Source organism: Danio rerio, chromosome 14 (genome assembly GCF_052040795.2).
Source record: "Danio rerio strain M-AB ecotype USA chromosome 14, GRCz13ab, whole genome shotgun sequence".
Lineage (NCBI taxonomy): Eukaryota > Metazoa > Chordata > Actinopteri > Cypriniformes > Danionidae > Danio > Danio rerio.
Window position 1 is genome coordinate 35,636,481 of NC_141034.1, and position 19,503 is coordinate 35,655,983.

A 19,503-nucleotide genomic window follows, 5' to 3' on the forward strand; every position below is an offset into this window, starting at 1 on the left:
CACAAGTAATGTTGTATTCATCTATAGTTTCTCACTTGAGTTTAGATTTAGATAGATTGCCCCTTTCTGTAGCAAAGAGCCACGTGAAATTCACTAATGCTACGAGTATATATGAGTTTAAAACATAATCAGCACTAAATCTCGAAATTCAACGTGTATAACGTTTTAAGCTTTAAACTCGCATATTTGTAATTTCTATAATTATTAAGCTTTAGAGACGTTTTATAACATGGTCCAGATTTACCCAAAAAGGTAACTTTAGTGCATTAACTTGCCCTAGCGCAAACTAGTAACACAGGTTAAATATTAATCAGCAAATCGTGTAAAGACAGCCTTAATTGTTTCATTTCCTTTCCAAAACAACCGGAACACTTGACAAAATCACACAGATTAAACACATCCCAGATAAACTCGCAATAAATTGCTAGTATTAATTATGCCATTTTAAACGCTTTACACTTACATGCATACTTACTTAAGGCAACCAATCACCTACAAATATAATATCTAAGCGCTCAGGAGTCCATTGATTGATCCATCTCTCCTACATTGTCTGTTAGCTCCCCAGCTGCTCCCCACACACAGACACACACACACACACACACAAAAGCCTGTCCTACCGACAAACACTGTCAAAATTAAAAGTTTCCAATCACTACTCGCCACAGCACAGACCCAAGGCTGATCTCTGGTCACGGCGCCAAGCAGCTGTAGCTTTCGGACGCGTTTCAGGCCTCGGTGGAAATTAAACTAGCGCGTAACCTCCGAGTTGTTTGGGATCATCAGGTTGGAGAAGGTTTACGAAAGAGGCGCGAACGTCTCGTCATGTGATGATGGGCCTCGAGCCTCCTCCTCCTCCCTCACACAACTCACTCAATCCCCCCACAACTCATATCCGCTCTCCTATATCACATTTACCACTTTACCATCAGTTGCCTAAAGGAATTATAAACAATTACACTGTTTCAAGGAATAGTGTTTATTGCCTGTTAACACTCCCTTGACGAGGCTTGTATTTACTTAAAGGCATAGTTCAGCCAAAAAAAACTAAATGTAGCTACTTGCTAGTCATGTTGTTTACCCTCAGGTGTTTCCAAACCTTTATATGTTTCTTTATTGTGTTGACCACAAAAGATATTTTCAAGAAAGCTGAAAACTTCCAGGAAAAACAAATACTATTGTTGTGTTTCCAGCTTTCTTCAAAATCTATTTTCTGTTTAACACAAGAACGTCAAACAGGGTTGGAACAAGTGAGATTAAATGATGATAGATTATTTAGTTTAGTGTGAACTAGCACTTTAAACTTAACTTACAAGCAAATAGAGGCGAATACAACACTTCTAAGTAGCACATTTCCCTATTTTGGAGCAATGTTTTTCTTGAAATGTAAATTTAAGGTGAACACATTTAAAACACTAGACATTTTGTCGTTGGATAGTGCACAGACATCATTTACAGCTGCTGTATAAAGTGAAATAGTCCACATACCTGATCGTGAAGTTTTATCTTGAAGGTTTCAATACCTTACAGCGCAGATGTTTCATGTTCAACCCATATCACCACTACTCCAGATAGACAACAAAATGTTATGTCATGCATGTAATTTTAGAGCATCCCTTTTTTTCTTGTTGGGGGTGGGGGTGAAGGAAGGTCCGCTCAAAATCCCTCTAAAAATGTGCCTTGGCTGTAAAAATAACTGCTTATCAAAACCAGTGGGAATCTTGCAAATGCAAATCTCACGACATTAGCCTACACGTCATTAAAAAAGCTTCCTAAATATAGTTATGAGTGTTGGATGCTGTCGTTTAGCTTTATGGGAATAAATCCTATGGTCAGTGAGAGGCAGAAGGCTTTGTTGACCTCTGACCTCAGTTCCCTCAACCCCCACTATTCTCCACAGTGTGTTGTATGTGCACCATTGTATTGGACTTCAAAGAGCATTTCCCGCAGCATTCCCGCGTCATTTTATCTGCCACTTCATCTTGTGCTTATTTGTCGAGTTTGCTTGCAAAGTAAGTTGTAGATGTAAATACATTTTCAAACTGTTTAATACAATGACCATAGAGACAGGTTTCTAGACTGACTTTATATGAAAATATCTGGAAGTTGCCGCTCTCTTCTTTAAATAGGAGGAAACTATGAGCGTCCTTTTGAACTTTAACCTACTTTTTCCTTCTCCACAAGACACAAAGAAAATGATCAGCGTGAAAAAGGATAGGGTGTATGCATTTACTTATTAGACAGCAACTGCTAGATTATACTATATTAAAGAAACACTGACTAAAGTGTCTGAGGAAAACAAACTAAATCAAAAAGTTTTTTGTGTGTGTGAGTGTTTTAAAATTATTGAAGTAAATGCTAATTATAGCATAAAACTGCATAACAGCAATATTCATTCATTTTCTTTTCGGCTTAGTCCCTTTATTAATCTGGGGTAGCCACAGCGAAATGAACCGCCAACTTATCCAGCATATGTTTTACGCAGGGGATGTCCATCCAGCTGCAACTCATCACTGGGAAACATCCATACACACATATTCACACACATAGGGACAATTTAGCCTACCCAATTCACTTATAGCGCATGTCTTTGGACTGTGGGGGAGACCGGAGCACCTGGAGGAAACCCACGCCAACACAAGGAGAACATGCAAACTCAGAAATGCCAACTGACTCAGCCGGTACTCGAACCAGCGACATTCTCACTGAGAGACGATTGTGCTATCCACTGTGCCACCGTGTCACTGTTAACTGCAATTTTTTTATAAAAAGGTACTACACAAGTCTTATTAAGGGCTATATAAGGTGGAACTTTTAGGTTTTGTACTATTGAAAACCACCCTAGTGATAGCTTTACTTTCTGTCTAAAGATCTTTTGAAACAGTACCGGGAGTCAGTTAAAAATGATCTTATATGCATGTCTGATAATAAAACTTCAACAATTTCGCATTGGATATAAATCAGCTCAAAATACTGAAATATAAAAATCATGCTGAGCTTAACAATTATCATTTAAATCAGAGATGCCCAAACTAGGCCCAGGGGGCCAAAGTTGGCCCATGGTAACCCTGATTTGGCCCACTATACCATCTGAGAAGCGCGAGAGAATTTTGGGAAGAGTTGGGGTTAAAGCTTTTTAATACACATTGTCATTTCTTTAATGTAACCTTTCACTGGTTTATTTTGGTGTTAAGCTACGAAAAAAAGCAGGTGTTTTATTTAATGTTCTAAATGAATCCATTTTTTAAATTTTTTTTTATGAACATCCCATTGTTCAACATATAGACCCCAATTCAGAAGTCCTCATTGAGTAAATCAAAGCAAAGGCAGCTTGACTAGTGTATTCGGCAATAAACTCCATTGTGTTATAAATAGAATTATATTTTCATCATAATAGGGCCATTATAAAATATAAAATGATATATTATGCATTGGTTAATGATTAAAGTAATGTTTTCTATTTATTTTGAAATAATAGTAATGAATTATGGCAACTTTGTAATAGAGTTGGATATACATATCTTCGCCTCACTGCCCTCAATCAAGTTTAATTTTTGGCCTTTCATAGGAAAAATTTGGGCACCCCTGATTTAAATTAAACAAATTAACATTTAAGCTCTGATAATATGTTTTAATATATAGATATAACCTAAAACAATTATTTTTGTTTACGCAGTCACGTTAAAACAGAGATGCCCAAATTAGGGCCCGCAGGGCAAAGTTGGCCCATGTTGAAGAGAACAATGCCGAAGACATCAGCGAGACATTAAATCAAGGCAAACACAGGTGCTACTTGACTCGTGTATTCGGCGTTGAACTTCATTCTGTTATAAATGAGATTGTTTTTAACTCTTAAACATGGAATATTAAAAACACTGCATTAATTAATATAAAGCAATAATTAATTGTTATTTTTGAATATTATTAATTACCCATGGCAACTTTAATGTAATACAATTTGGTATATTTACCTTCAGCTCACTGCCCTCAATCAAGTTTGCTTTTTGGCCCTTTAAGACAAAGCATCGGCTCATGTGTTATAATGTATAATGTGATAGATGTTCAAAAAAACACGCTTAAATAATCATGTTCAATTTACATTCCTATTATGTGCTTTTTTACATTTTAGGATTATAGAGAATTTTATCCCCATATCATTTTTAGGCTAAATACATCAAAACCACACAGAATGCAAACAAAATCCTATAATTCCAAAGCGGTGGATTATAAAAATCACAATATATGCATCAATCATATGCAGTTAGTTTCAGAAGTAATATCATGAGCTCTCAGGCACTGACATGAAACAAACAGCTAAAATAAGGAACTACTATAGGCTTTTGTAATATAGACCATTTCAATGTGGGCATGTCATTGGCCAATGATCATTTCCTGTTTGTTATCAAACTTTTTTATAACTGTAACAAGAGACAATTCAATCAAAACTTAATGCTAAAACAGCTATTATATTACTATTGATTAATATGTGACTCTTTTTTGGATGCTCGGAAGCTATAGAAATTAAAAATGTAAAACATGAAAGACGATTGTTTTTGTTTACATCCCTCAAAATGGTTTATACAAATTATTTTACACAGGGTTTCTGCAGGTTTCACAAAGTAAAATTTAAGATTTTTAAGACCATTATGAATTAAATTTACACAATAAATGACTTATACCGGGCTAAATGCTAAGAATTGTTTTTTATAACCCAGTTAGAAAATATTTTCACTTGACCGATTAAAAAAATGATTAATTTAATACATTTAATAGTACAATAATAATTTAGTTTGATTTTTTTTTTTTAAAAAAGGTCATGATTCGCTCTCATTAAATAATTGCTTTTACAGTTTTTATTTTACATTCTTCAGGTGATACAAAACACAAACGTTTTGGCACAATGCCTTCCTCAGTGTGTGAAAAATTAATTAAATTAATTAAATTAATTTTCAAGTATATCCATTCACAAACCCTTTGACCCTTAACAAGAATAGAAAAAACATAGCTGCCAATTATTTAAGTTAAGCAAATGTTACTGTAAGTAAAATAATTGAATGCTATTTTTAAATAGAAAGATAAAAGTTTTATTGAGATTGAGTTTGTTGGTGATTGTATGGGCAGTAATGGCCAGATTGGCCAGCTTTACAAAAACAAGGGAAAATTAGACCTACAACACAATATTTCTGTAGATTTAAGACATTTCAAGGACTAAATTTTAGATTTAAGACATTTTAAAACCACGCGGATACCCTGTTTACAATTGCAAATACATAGCTACTGTGGCTAAAGGCAAATTTACATATTGTACTTGTTGCTTATATAAATTGGATATGCAATATTAAACACAACCAGCAGGGGGCGCAAAGCGCTCGTTGAGTTATAAATATCGGATAGTAAACAGGAAGTTGTGTTCACAGAACACGGCGCTGATGTTGTAAGTACGAATGCTACTTCTCAAATATCGAAACCTTTAGAGGTTTCCTAATTTAATTTGTTTTTAGCTCTGAATATGCTTGGCAACTGATGGCCCTATTGAGAGTAGCGTATGAAACCATTGTTCAGTTTTAGTACGCGGTTCTTTGATGTTCTTACTTTAATAACAATCACATTTGAATGAATGAAGACTATGGAGATCACTCAATACGAGTCCAGCTCCAGAGATGATCATCACTGGGTGGAGAAACTCTTCCCTCCTCGATTCACCTTACAAAACTTGCTGGAAAGTCATACAAACACTAATGAACAAGACAACAGTTCAATGAAACCATTATCATCTGACTCCACAGACAGGGCTGAATCCCAGAGGAGCCGCAGAAGACAGATCTACCTGAGGGCTTTGAAAGAAGTCCAACACACTGAGCGAACGCTAAAAACAGAGACCTTAACCAGGAGAATTATCAGACACGATCAGCCTGAACATGAAGGAGCAAACTCTGACCAGACTGACATTGAGAGATGCATTTGGACTGAGAGAGACATCAGCAAACTACGGAGTTGTTTGGAAGAAGTGGAGAGGGACAGATGGCGACTAAAGCAACAGCTCAGTTATACAGAAGACCAGCTTAAGGCAGAACATGAGCAAAGGATGAAGCTGCAAGGCATGGTGGAGAAGTTGGAGGAACAGTTAAGCCTCTCCAAAAAAAGGGCTGCACGTCAGGCCCTCATGATGAATGATCTCAAGTCAGAGAGCCAAAAAATGAACGCTCAGTTACGTAAGCTGACTCTAGAGGTCAGGGAAAAGGAGGAAGAGGCGAACAGGTGGAAGACAACTCTGAAACAAGCCAAAGAGGACATGCAGGAGGGTGTACGGGAGCGCTCCAAACTCGCTTGGGAACTGGAAAGAGTGCGAGAGCAGTGGAAGTGTGAAGGAGAAAGGATTGAAAAAGCAGCTCGGATAGAAAATGAGTCTGTGCTGATGAGGCTTCAGAAGGAGCTCGAACAGGCCAGAGCTGATACACATGCAGAGAAAGAAAGGCACGTGAGGAGCCAAACAGCGCTTCAGATTTTACGCAGACACTACAGCAACCAATAGATACCAGAGAAATCATACAGTTAAAGTCAAAATGATTTTTTTTCATTATCAAATATCTCCTAAATGATTTTTCAGCAGCAGTTTTTACAGAGTAAGGAAGTTTTTGCAGTATTTCATATATTTCGTCCTCTGGAGAAAGTCTTATTTGTTTTATTTCAGCTAGAATGAAAGCAGTTCAGACCATATAAGGTCAAAATTATTACAGAGTATTTACCGAAATCAGAGAGTGAAATTCAATACCTTTTAAGATCTTTTAAAAGACTCTTTCCATACATTTTAAGACCTTATAACCTCTTTTTAACTGGAAATACTGGTGAGATTTTAACTTGCAGTATATTTGCTAAATTCATTATATTATATACTGAATAAAAATCTATTAAATCTTGCTAATTCAACAGGTTGGTGCATATAGAACTGCTTAAATAATGGTGTTGCCTTGGGGTTACTGAAGTACACAAAGCAGGATCTAGCAGGATTCCATTGATTTCATAAACTACACAGCATCCTAATATTCACAGATTTAATTCAGGCAAACTGTAGCATATACTATACATTGCATGATTAAAAAGTCTATAAAATTTAAAACCTTGCTAAATAGCATTTAATACTTTTTAAGGGCCTTAAATTTCTCTAAGTTGATTGATCAACTTTTAATACTACTTTTTAAGATCTTGTGGACACCCTGTATTAACCCTTTAAGTAAAACTTTCTAATTGTCGGCAGCACAAACCATCATAATACAATGATTTGCCTAGTTAACCCATATAGTAAGCTTTTAAATGTTACTTTAAACTGTATCTTGAAAAATATCTAGTCAAATATTATGTTATGTCATCATGGCAAAGATAAAAAGAAATCGGTTCATAGAAATTAGTTATTAAAGCTATTATGTTTAGAAATGTGTTAGAAAAAAAAAATCTTTCCATTAAACAGAAATTGGGGAAAAATATATATGAAGGCTAATAATTCAGACTGAAAATTAGTTCAAATGAAGCTGCTTGCATCGTTGAAGTGCAGAACCCCTTCGGACCCTTTGTCCATTATAATGCACATGTCAACCCACAAATTTTACATTTTTTTTATTTATTTACTTTTTGTGTGGTTCCTGAGCATTTCATCTAATTTAAAGCTAGCAGTCAATGAAAGTGGATGATTGTCATCCAATCAAATGGCAGTATGAGGCTTGGCATGGTGTAATTTGAAAAAAATCCACCACATTGAAAAGCAGCATGGCATTACTTCACTCCAGACACAAGCCACATTTACGATGTTTTATTCAGATATACCGATATATTTGCCAATATTTCATAAATTGTATGTAAAAAAAAAAAGAGGGATTGCACTTACTAATTAGTTTAAAATCTTGTGTAACATTGCAAGCTTTACATCAGGATTTTTCTCAAATACGTCTGTCCATTAGGATGCACAATGGGTTTGAGATCTGTTTTATATATATATATATATATATATATATATATATATATATATATATATATATATATATATATATATATATATATAAATAAAAGACTATATCAATGCAGATAGAAATCTCACATGTGGACTATGTGGAGTGATGAGGAAGATGAAGGGAACTTTTTTTATATAAACAAGATGCAATCTATGCAACAAAACCTCCAAAATAGAAAAAGTAAAAATAGTATAATGTTAATGTTTGTGATTTAGAAAATGCATTTAAAAATTCCAACAATTTTTTTGTATTTTATGTTGGTGTAATATTCGGGAAGTACAACTGTTTTGACCTGATGTCCAATGAAATGGACAAAAAGTATATATACTTAAAGGGTGTTGAATTTTTATTATTATAATTTGATCTCATTTACAGAAGCCTCAAGAACTGTGAAAACATACTTTTACATTTTTCTAAAAAAATGGAACATAATTCACAATCAAATAAAAACAAAAATCATGTTGAATCGCGCGCACACACACACACACACACAAGAAGTGATGTTGTTTGTTTTATTTCCAATATGCCTCCACACTTGTCTTTTTAAAATAAAACTTTATGTACATACATAGTCCTCTCCCACAGTGGAAAATAGAACAGAAAACTCGTAGGAAAATGAGTGAAAAACAGTGAAAGCATAGCAAACATTATCAGTCAAAACTGCAAATAATAAAGGTGAATATAATGCACCGTAATAACTTATCAAAGATTAAACATTATTTGGAATCTCTTTGTCCTCAGAGATCACTATCACTGCATGGAGAATCTGAAGGCTCAAAGCTTCAACAAGCTTAAGGACAAAACCTCCTTTAAAACCCTGTCAGCGGAATAATCACATTTGGCTGAACACCCATTCTTGTACTTGTGGTATCAAGTGACATTTAATGAAATGGTGGAAATGTTTGGTTATAGATAGCTGGAGATATTTTTTTAAAGGGGGGGTGAATCTGTCTGTGCCCCCGTTCAACACAAAGGCTTCGTGATTTTACACAGGTTACATTTTATACAAAACAAAGAAAGGCAGCTCTGAAGGTTTTCCCCCTTTCCCTCCAAAATACAATAAAGTTCCGCATGCACAAGTCAGACTTGCAAAATAAAAAATGTTTGGTTTTTTGCTTCTGGCGATGAGCTGACTGAAAAATGTCAAAGCAAAAGCAAACATTTGCATTCATTAAAAACATTTTGGAGTGAAACTGTGGCTCATTTACAAAAGCACAGTGAGTAACATTCTATGTACCCATTAGCAAACTGCAAAGATTCAATAGTTTCCCTTGTAGGTCCTATTCAGCATTACAAGACCACAACTGTGGCATGTTGTAAGGTCTTTTTTAGACTTGCATAATTCAAACTACACTCTAAATCTACAATACCAGAAACACTTTACAATAAGGTTTGATTTGCTAGCATTAAAATGAATAGTTCACCCAAAAAAATAAATAATGTACTCCCCCTCCACCGGTTCCAAAACAGTTGAAATGTAAAGATTTTAAAGAAAATGTACAGAACTGGTAGCCATAGCACAGACCTCCATAGTATTTTGTTTTTCCTAATATAGATGTCAGATGGTTACCCCTTTCCAAAATATATTGCTTTAAACAACAACAAAAATCACAAAAGGTTTGAAACCACTTAAAGGTTAGTAAAATTTACATTTTTGGGTTAATTATTCCTTTTAATTAACACATCTTAATTGCACACTTTGTTCATTAATTCATAATACAAACTATTGTTATTTTTTCCAATTGAAACATCAATAAAATCTCTGACCTTACTGCAAAGTGTTACTACAATATCAATTTAATCGAAGCAGAGGGGGGAAAAAAAACAGCACTTAGGAATTTAAAACCTATGAGGTATATAAGAAAGGAACTTTTGTGCAAACAGAGTACATAAAACATATTCAACTTAGGGTATAAAGACTAATGGTGAAACCTCTCAGTAGAATCCTGTTCTGCATTTCATCGAAAACGTCAAAGACGTACTGAAAAGTGCAATCCATAGTTGTACATAGTCAGGCATCTTAAGATATAACGTGTGTTACCACGGCTTTGGCTCATTCAAGTTTGACAGTGCAGGACATGAAGAACGGTGTTAAACAGTCTTTCCTATTGCATCCATCTTTTAAAGGCTTAATTGGCTAGTCTAAGCGAAGTCCATCAAAATGCAGCATGAAGAAACTCGCAACATGCTTCGGCTTTTTACATTTTTTCAGGGTTACAGTGTTTGTGTGTGTGTGTGTGTGGAGGTTATCATGTCTTGCACTGTAATTGTGTACCATGTTTTCCCACTAGAGTTGATTTCACAGTTTATTTTAAATGCAGAGTTCACCTCAAAATTTAAATTTGCTGTTAATTTACTTGCATTTTTAGGCATCCAAGATGTTGGCGACTTCTTTTGCTCAAAATGTGATCATAAATAAATCAAAGTTAAAGTCAACGTAAAGCTACCAGTACGTTGAGAGTCAAAAAAAAAAAAAAAAAAGAATAAAAACCTATCGAGGCAAAACGCTGTTAATGGTTTTTTTTAATTTTTTTTTTAGCTCTAAACATGCCAACAGCCAGTGATATTCATTTTAAATTGAAATCTAATCAAGATCAAGGTTAACTAAAATCTACTGGAAAAAGGGGTCACCTCTTGGATTGCCTGGGTGTCAGTAAATTACAAAATTTTGGGGTGAACCTCTTTTTAACTGAGAAAATTTTTTTAAAGGAGTATTACCTTTTCAGTTATTTCACATAATGTTTTAATAGTTTAAAATAAAACTAGTACTCCTAAAGGTGTTAACCCAAGCAAAAGCAGAGCAATACTACAAATCCAATGTTATAGATAAATAAATGTAATAGAAGACCCAGAATGAGCAAACTTTTTAAATAAGGCACCCAGTTAAAATTGGAAATGGAGTGCAGCATGACCACTGAACTCCCCGGGCTATTTTTCCTCAAAGATAAGGTTTTGCTTAACCACATGACATTTTCTGGCTATTAAAATGCTTTAATGTCCTTTAACTAGTTTAAACGTGAGAATGTCCCATTAAATTGGTGTTCGTCTGCTGGAAAGATGGCCCCATACTCTACTGTATTTATGATCTAGTATTTTTTCTTTGTGTGTTCATTAACATTTGGTTTTCTTGTTGCGAGATTAAGAACTGGCACTAATGGCCAACCTGAAGCAAAGCTCTCAGATTTAGTGCAAATATGCAAAGCCATACCTGTACCAATGTGCTTACTCTAACTTTTAAAAACAATATTAAAAAGCCCTGAACGGATGAATTTGGATAAATGTTTTAATTTACCATATGAAGGCGAATCGATTTGCCTTCTTTTGTAAGGGCAGTGCTCAAATTGTATATAGGTTTAAATGGAGTGTTTCAGTTCCACATGCTCCTCCTGCAGCAAAAACCTGCTCGCCCCAAATAAAGGGACAGACATGTGTTTGCACATCCTGACAGCATTTCTCAACCAGGTTATATGAAAAAGATTTATTCCCAGCGATGCCTTTCTTTGTTTCGTTCTTTGACTTTCCCTTCAATCCAAATCTCACCCCACATAAATCAAACCATGTCACTAGCCGAGCGCCCCGGTTCTACGCTCCACATCTTCCCATTAGGACTCCTCTGCCGGTGCAGGCCGTTTGAGGTCCCGGATCTGCTTAATGAGATAGTTCTTCTCATCACAGAACTGCTCGTCTTCAGAACGGTCCGTTTGAAAGTGGCTCAGGAACTCCACCAGCTTGGACTGATTCTTGAGGAGGATGTCCAGCACAGGCTGTGTCTTATTGGGGTTTGCCACAAACACCTAAGAAGACACACACACAAACACTCACACATGAAATAAAAGTGCATTTTGGTCTGCGCCAATAGCCTAGTGGTTAAGTGCGGCAACATAAAGCACCATGGTGCTCACAGCGACCAGAGTTTGATTCCCAACTCGAGGTCCTTTGCTGACACTTACCCTCTTTCTGCTCCCAATTCTTTCCTGTCTGTATCCTCCACTGTCCTTTCCAATTAAAGGTAATAAACCCCCTAAAAATTAACTATATATATATATATATATATATATATATATATATATATATATATATAAATAAAAGTGCATTAAGAATCCCTAAATATAGCTTCATGTGGTTTAAACTACAGCACATTTCGCATAGGCCAAATCCACCTGGCAATGGATTTAGGCCAATCCACAAAGTTTAGCGTTTATCAGTACTAATTATTTTGATAATGGGTTACAGTATGTAGCGATGTACATAGGAAAAACACCACTTTTTGGAAATGATGACATCATAGTACTACGTGACCAAAAGGAAGAACCCCACATGTAACAAACGGAAACAACAACTGCTAAGTGTATTAGCACTATTACAACAAAATCTGGCAATGCTGTTTACAAGGCAAGCTTGTCCTCTTGCTTTTTTTAATTCACCATAACATTTCTGTAAAAATTTTGGACAACTCAAAATTCTGCTACACAGAAAACTTGCTAAAAATGGAACCCTCTTGAATCGTTTGCTTTTGTTTTCAATTTCACAAATAGGTGAACTTTTACCAGTGTAAAAAGTGACATCCCATGATTTTCTATATGTAAAATAAAGAAAGCATACAGGCTGTGCTTTATGCCATCATCTAGAATTTGTGGAGAGTGGACATATGCCAATATTCAATAATTCAACATGTTGTGGGCAATTCAAAATACAGCAAATACTAATTATTAGTATTATTTAAACTTTGACAGGTCTTAAGCAAACGCAGATTGCATTTGTAGGAGTTCACAACAGTGCCAAATGCTTGAATTAACTTAATAGTTATTGACTGAATTATTAGTAATAGTCTAACTTCTTCACATGATAATCTGGCCTACTACATGCTGAAATACTGACATGCTCTGACTTGTATAGTATAGCAATAAGGCTCTAACATTAGTTAATTTAGCTAATTTAACTGACTCGCATCACGATTAAAACTTTTAGAAAGTTTTTATTAATTTAGGTGATGTTAATTTCTTAGTTGTGTTAAAATTGTAGTCGCAATCATTTGATTAAATGGAGTTAATAACCAATAAAATGCGGTTGTATTTTTACTTCAAACTAACATAATAACTAATAAATCTGTCCTTTCTCACTGTTGATTTTAATGCTTCAACTTTTATTAATGAGACTTAATGGTGAAGTGTTGCCTGAAGTACTTTTTGCACTTTAATCTGGTTGAAATATTTGTTTACTCTAAACATGTGTATATACATAAAGTAACGTACAAAATGTTTTTGTTATTATGCCTGTAAATTTACTAATTTTGCAGCTTAGGTCAATATTGTCATAATACCATATACAGTAATAAAAACTTTGGCAATTAATGGCAACAAGAAAATTGGATACTGGCAGAAGCCTATTGGAGAGCATTTTATATATATATATATATATATATATATATATATATATATATATATATATATATATATATATATATATATATATATATATATATATATATATATATAAAAGATAGGCTACTTCAGGTAGCGATTTCTTATTTATGTTGTTAAGTGAAACATTTTCAAGTATATGATAGTTTTTTAATTGTGTTCAATTTACATAAACGAATAAACAAAACCTCTCAAAGAAGCATTACAGGCTGCTATTTGCACACGTTTAAAAAAAAAAAAAAAAAAAAAAAGGTACCAGCAAAGATGCATTTACAATTACATGCATCACATATACATTATATACAGTTGAAGTCAGAATTATTAGCCCCCCTGAATTATTAGACCGCTTTTTTATTTTTTCCCTAATTTCTGTTTAACAGAGAGCAGATTTTTTTCAGCACATTTCTAAATATAATAGTTTTAATAACTCATTTCTAATAATGGATTTATTTTACCTTTACCATCATGACAGTAAATAATATTTGACTTGATATTTTTCAAGACAGCTTTAAGTGACATTTAAAGGCTTAACTAGGTTAATTAGGTTAACTAGGCAGGTTAGGGTAATTAGGCAAGTTATTGTATAACGATGGTTATGTATGTTCTGTAGACTATCAAAAAAAAACGTAGCTTAAAGGGGCTAATAATTGTCCCTAAAATGGTGTTTAAAAAATTAAAAGCTGCTTTTATTCTAGCCGAAATAAAACAAATAAGACTTATTATAATAATAATGATAATATCACATACTGTGAAAATTTCCTTGCTCTGTTAAACATCATTTGATAAATATTTAAAAAATAAGGAAAAATGTAAAAAATATATAAATAAAAACAAATCGAAGGGGGCTAATAATTCTGACTTCAACTGTGTGTGTGTGTGTGTGTGTGTGTATATATATATTTTTTTTTTTTTTTCTGTCAATTGCTCCCCTGTCGTTCAAGCTATGCCTACTGATATCACAAACGGGCACATTAAAGATGACAGTAGATGACCCACTAGATCATGTCATTCGCCAGTTAGAAAAGTTAATAGTACTTTATAATGCAACAATTCCAAATGAAAAACTGTATTATATTTAGCATGTTTTCAGTTGTGTAGCAAGCAAAACATGTCATAATGTGCAATATTTCATGCATGCAAGAATCGCTGGTTCACTCGCTCACGCGCTTTGTCCTAAAGTGACTACTGTATGCTTAGTGCTTGGCCAGTGGCTTTTAGTAATTATACTGATTACTAAGCCATACTTACATGCTATTTCAGACTGAATATTCAAAGTAGCATGGTAAACAATATTGGGAGCACATTCGTTCAAAAATTAACCAATGCGAATATAAAACCAACTTGACCTCAGTAAAGCCGGCTACGAGGAATAGCGCTATTTACTTATGTTTTGTTGTTAAACTAAATAAAAATCTACATTATCGATACTGTAAAAGGCCTTATAAATCTGAAAATAGTCACATCAATCTTTCACCCGAACATTTCAGTGGCTAAACAACACTTCCGTGCGTATAACCCATTCATAATACAACAAAATCTACATCAGCTTTGCATCACTAAAATGGTTTTAAAAGATAAATGGTCTAAAGGAAATACGTCAGCCATGATGTCATCCTTTCCTCAGCGTGCAAAAGTAACTCCAATATTGAATCAGGATTTTAAAAAGTTTTGATTCAGCATTGGTATTTACCGCCGTCACTCCCTCGCTCTTGTGCGCACCTGAACGCGGCACGTGTGTATGCGCAAACGGCGGATCTGCGTGAACAGGTGCGCAGATGTACAAATCTACATTTGTTGACGGACAGTCTAGGCTACTTATCAAAATACGGGAATACTTATAGGAATTATCCAACAATTTTTAATTGGATCAACTTTTAGTCTTATGCCCTACCCAGAATATAAAAATACATTTAGATAATTTACTTTAATCATTACTATTGGAATGTGAAGAGAACTTCAACCGGCACAACAAAAAAAAAATGTTTCTGAAAATAATCACCTATTGCACCTCTAAAATAGTTGTATAAAGTAATTTTACATCGTTGTTAGATCATTCTTCCAAAAAGGAAGCACTGATATACCAAAATACACTTTAGTTTCCCTATACATCTCATGTATACAAAGGAAACTAAAACAATGCTTTAACTAACATGGTTAAAAATAATGAATATTTCCTTTCGCTGATTACATTTCTCTGCAGTTCTCTAACATGACCTACTGCACTCTACTTTCGTGTCCTTAAACACTCGTTTGAGTTGATAGCTTATAAAAGCTTAGTTCTGTTTAAGCTTGTTTACTGTACATCATGTCACATAGCAGCATTTAGATAGGATTCTGTTTTTTTTGTTTCAAGTCAGAAATAATAAAGAGGCAGCTTTCCACAATGGGATGACCTAAATGTGCTGCCTTTATCCTACGGTTGTTTTTGTTTACAGCACCACATATAGGTGTGGCATATGCATTACACAATTTTAATCCAGTTTTCCCATTTCTATCTGATGCAGACTTTTCTTGATACTGTACATGTATGGACATGAACACTTTAGAATCCACAAAAGAAAAAAGAAAAACAATCTTTGCATCTGGATGTAGCCCAAGTAACCGTTTACATAAAAAAAAAAGGACCGAACTGTGACAGAAGAGCAGTCAGCTGTCGTGTGTGGAAAGTAATCGGAGTAGACAGAGGGAAAAGCAGACAAGTGCCTAATCCAAATATATTAAGTTACATCAAATGTTGTGCATATAAACATACCTTAAAGACGTGGAAGGCTTCGAATTGGATGTTGCGGCTGTTGTCTCTCAACATATTCATCATCAGCTTTAGGTTCTCAGCTCGACTGATGTATTTGGTCATGACTGTGAAGTTGTGTCTGTCCAGCAGTAGTTCTCCCAAGAGCTGGATATCATTTGATAGTCAGTAACAACATATGCAAACATGACAAAAAAAGTAAGTGGTATGAATGAAGCCACACCACATTACACATTGCTGCTTTTATTTAACAAAGAAAAGTTTGTCTTGAACCTTGTACATGGTGGTTTTATAAAACTATGTGGCCATTCAAGTTCCAAAAAAAAAAAAAAAAGCAGAGGCCTTTAAATTGTCGATCGTACATCCTAGTAGTTTAATCTTTGCCTCAAGGGTTTGAATACCTTTACTGCTTTGAATTATTGAAAACAGGACTTCATTCTCACCTTCAGAGACTGGCGCTTGGTGACATAATTTTCAGAATGCAGCAGCTTTTCATACTCTGTGAACACCTAAACACAGTAGTGACATGATTAAGCATATTTTTCACTTACAGCATGAAGTTAAAGAGTGGAAATTGCATATACCAAAAGCAGTTGCAGATAAAATACTGAATAAACTCACTCTGTCGTAATTTGTCTCCAAGAAGTCAGCACACATGATCTTGTGTCTTGTCAGGAGATCCTAAAAAAAGGTAAATGCACTAGTCATTTAAGGCAAGGTAAATATACTTTTGCATGCGTTTCCATACCTTGAATTAAAGAGATGTAGACACATACAAACACACAATTGGCATTGCTTTTGATAAATTGTTAGTGTCTCTAATGCATCCTTTCACTTGTGCAATTTTGTTTCTGTATAAATGTGTTTTCAACTTCCCCTTATGTTTGTATGTCTAACAGTTGTTTTCTTGATGTATGTGTTAAAGGGAAGTACTTCTTAATTTCATCAAAGGTTGATTTTTTTTACCCCAAAACTAAAATTTTGCTATTCTGCCACACAAATTCCACCTTACTGCATGTTTGGCAAACACATTTAAAGCTTCCGTTTATCATATTTGATGTGGTATGATGCATGTTGAGCTTTGTTTATATATAAACAGACATCTACACAAATTGTGCAATCCTGCTTTCAAAAAATAAAACAGCTCTACCCATCTGGATTAGTTTTACAATCTCATTGTTGTCCTTTTTGAAGAGTGTTGATTGCATAGGCATTCAATAGATGGACAAAAAAGTGAATGGGTTTGGAATTTTGGGGTTACTTAAAGAATCGTTTTAATTACAGCAGAAAAAGGCTATACTATTGTGTCTTGTCACATGGTTCGATGAGTAAAAGTTGTTTTATGATGGCACAGCAGTGTTTTTCATTTATTGCTCTCTTCATAATAGTTGATGATTTACATACCAGTAACATCATTTTACATAGCATTTTATCTGAATTTTAAAAAGTAACAAATTCCATTGCAACAGTAATGCCAATAAAAAATATATATAAATGTTTTACATTTTTTTTGTTGCCTCTATGTTATCAAGACAAAGTTTGCTAGTTAGAAGTCCACAAAAAAAAATAATAATAATGTCATACCTTAAATGATGCAAAAGCATCAGAGGCAATGTCAAAGGTAGACATCTCCACATAGCGGAAGAAGCAGTAGAAATCCTCAGAGAACAGAACGATTCGGGCAAGAGGATCATGACGCAGACACTCCCTCAGCATCATTCCGCAGTTTAGAGCCACTTCTGAAGTTTCATAGCTGCATTCATAATGATAAAAACACAACAACATGAAAGATCCACACTTGTTTGTAAACATGTATAAATACAGCTATGAAAAAAATTGAGTTTCAATTTAAAAGAAATGTTTTGTTTTGCAAACTACTCATGACAATAGTTCTGAATTCAAAATTAAAATACTGTCAATGTCAACAACTACTCAAAGAAAAGCCATGTTATAAGAGATATTCATCTTAATTTTTAGACAACAATACCACATAAAAAAAATCTATAAAATTAATATTTGGTGGAATAATTAGTTTTTCATTTTGCCTAATAGTCATTTTATGCTAGGTTTACCATGGTTTGGAAAAGTCAAGGTTTTAAAACCGTTTTCAGTTATACCTAAGGTATAGGTAAAGTTTTTTGATGCGTTTTTATAAATGTGTTGTAAAGAAATCTGTGTTTTTAAAACTAATGAGAGAGCAGTATGATTTATTTGAATTATTTAGCCTTCCATGTTTACTGTTTCAAAATATTATAAATGTTTCCTAAAATAAAATGTATTTTATTTAATGGGGGGAAAAGTGTTTTGTTTATTTTACCCAGACATTTAAAAAAATAACTTATTTTAGCGCAGTAAGCACAAAACCTTGATATTGTGGTATTTTTATCCAAGGTTATCATACTGTCAGAAACTTATACCGGCCCATGTCCAATCATTTACTTAAAATTTGGCAGAAAAAAAATTATAGAATAAAACAAATATTTACATTTTACCCAAGCACACCCAATACATTCAGTAAATCCAGAAAAGTGCAAAATCAATAAGTAGTCGTTTAACTTTTTACATAGCTGTATATAAAACAGTGCCCAGAGACAAACTATTAAAAGCCACGATTCAACCACAATAAGGAACTAAAGTGTCAATAACTAGATATGTTTGTTCTGTAAAAGTCAAACATCACTGGCAGCCCAGCCACATGGACAGGAAATGGGAAAAATGATGGTCCTAAAATAACCACGCAACCACAGTCTCCACATAACATCAATTGAAAAAGCTAGGCTAATCAATGGCTTCTAAAAGTGTTGATCCATGTCTATGTCCCGGGGTCTGGAAACTCACCCTTTCAGCAGCATAAAGAGGATTTGTGAGTGAGAAGAGATGTACTCCACAGTCGGCGTGCGAGCACCAATCTGGCGACGTACTATGTTGCTAAACAGATGCACCACATCCTTCTTTCCCTTTTGGTGAACAACATGTTTTAAAATCAAAGAGAGTAAACAGCAAATGAGTAATTACTGCACAGAGCAAATTCATCTTCAAGCAGGGTGGAAGCAGTCCAAACATTTCAAACGCAATGATATGCACCTCGAAATCAATCCTCTGTAGATTTGCTATGAGGGAAATGAGGAGGTTGGTGTTGTAGAGCTCTTGAGCCAGTTGGGCCACTGCTTCGGTCTGAGGCTCCTTGTCTCCGGTGCCACACAGCACCTCTTTCAACGACGAGAGATTTTTAGATACTTCCTCTGCAACCTACAGGAAAAACAGTGAGTTTTTCTGGCTCAGAGCACAGTTTGCTAAAACATTCACATTGAAATGTTGACATTAAATAGAT

At 34.5% G+C, this 19,503-nt stretch overlaps 2 protein-coding genes across 4 annotated transcripts in view; one reads left to right on the forward strand and one right to left on the reverse strand.

Annotated features, from left to right (window-relative positions):
• Window positions 1-5,409: 5,409 nt before the first annotated feature.
• Window positions 5,410-7,652, forward strand: ccdc160 (coiled-coil domain containing 160). The gene has a single exon (NM_001442415.1). The coding sequence runs from the start codon at window positions 5,627-5,629 to the stop codon at window positions 6,530-6,532; it is 906 nt and encodes a 301-aa protein (NP_001429344.1). The 5' UTR covers window positions 5,410-5,626; the 3' UTR covers window positions 6,533-7,652.
• An 849-nt stretch (window positions 7,653-8,501) lies between these two features.
• The window catches only part of cab39l1 (calcium binding protein 39, like 1), a 33,151-nt gene continuing 22,149 nt past the window's right edge, over window positions 8,502-19,503 (reverse strand). For 2 of the 3 annotated variants that reach the window (XM_087280360.1, XM_087280359.1), the window contains exons 3-9: window positions 19,257-19,421; window positions 19,011-19,129; window positions 17,757-17,925; window positions 16,794-16,853; window positions 16,616-16,681; window positions 16,176-16,319; window positions 8,502-11,797 (exon numbers count right to left, since the gene is read on the reverse strand). In XM_087280360.1, the coding sequence (XP_087136486.1) occupies window positions 11,606-11,797; window positions 16,176-16,319; window positions 16,616-16,681; window positions 16,794-16,853; window positions 17,757-17,925; window positions 19,011-19,129; window positions 19,257-19,421 (915 nt within the window). In that variant the 3' untranslated portion in view covers window positions 8,502-11,605. 3 annotated transcript variants of the gene reach the window in all.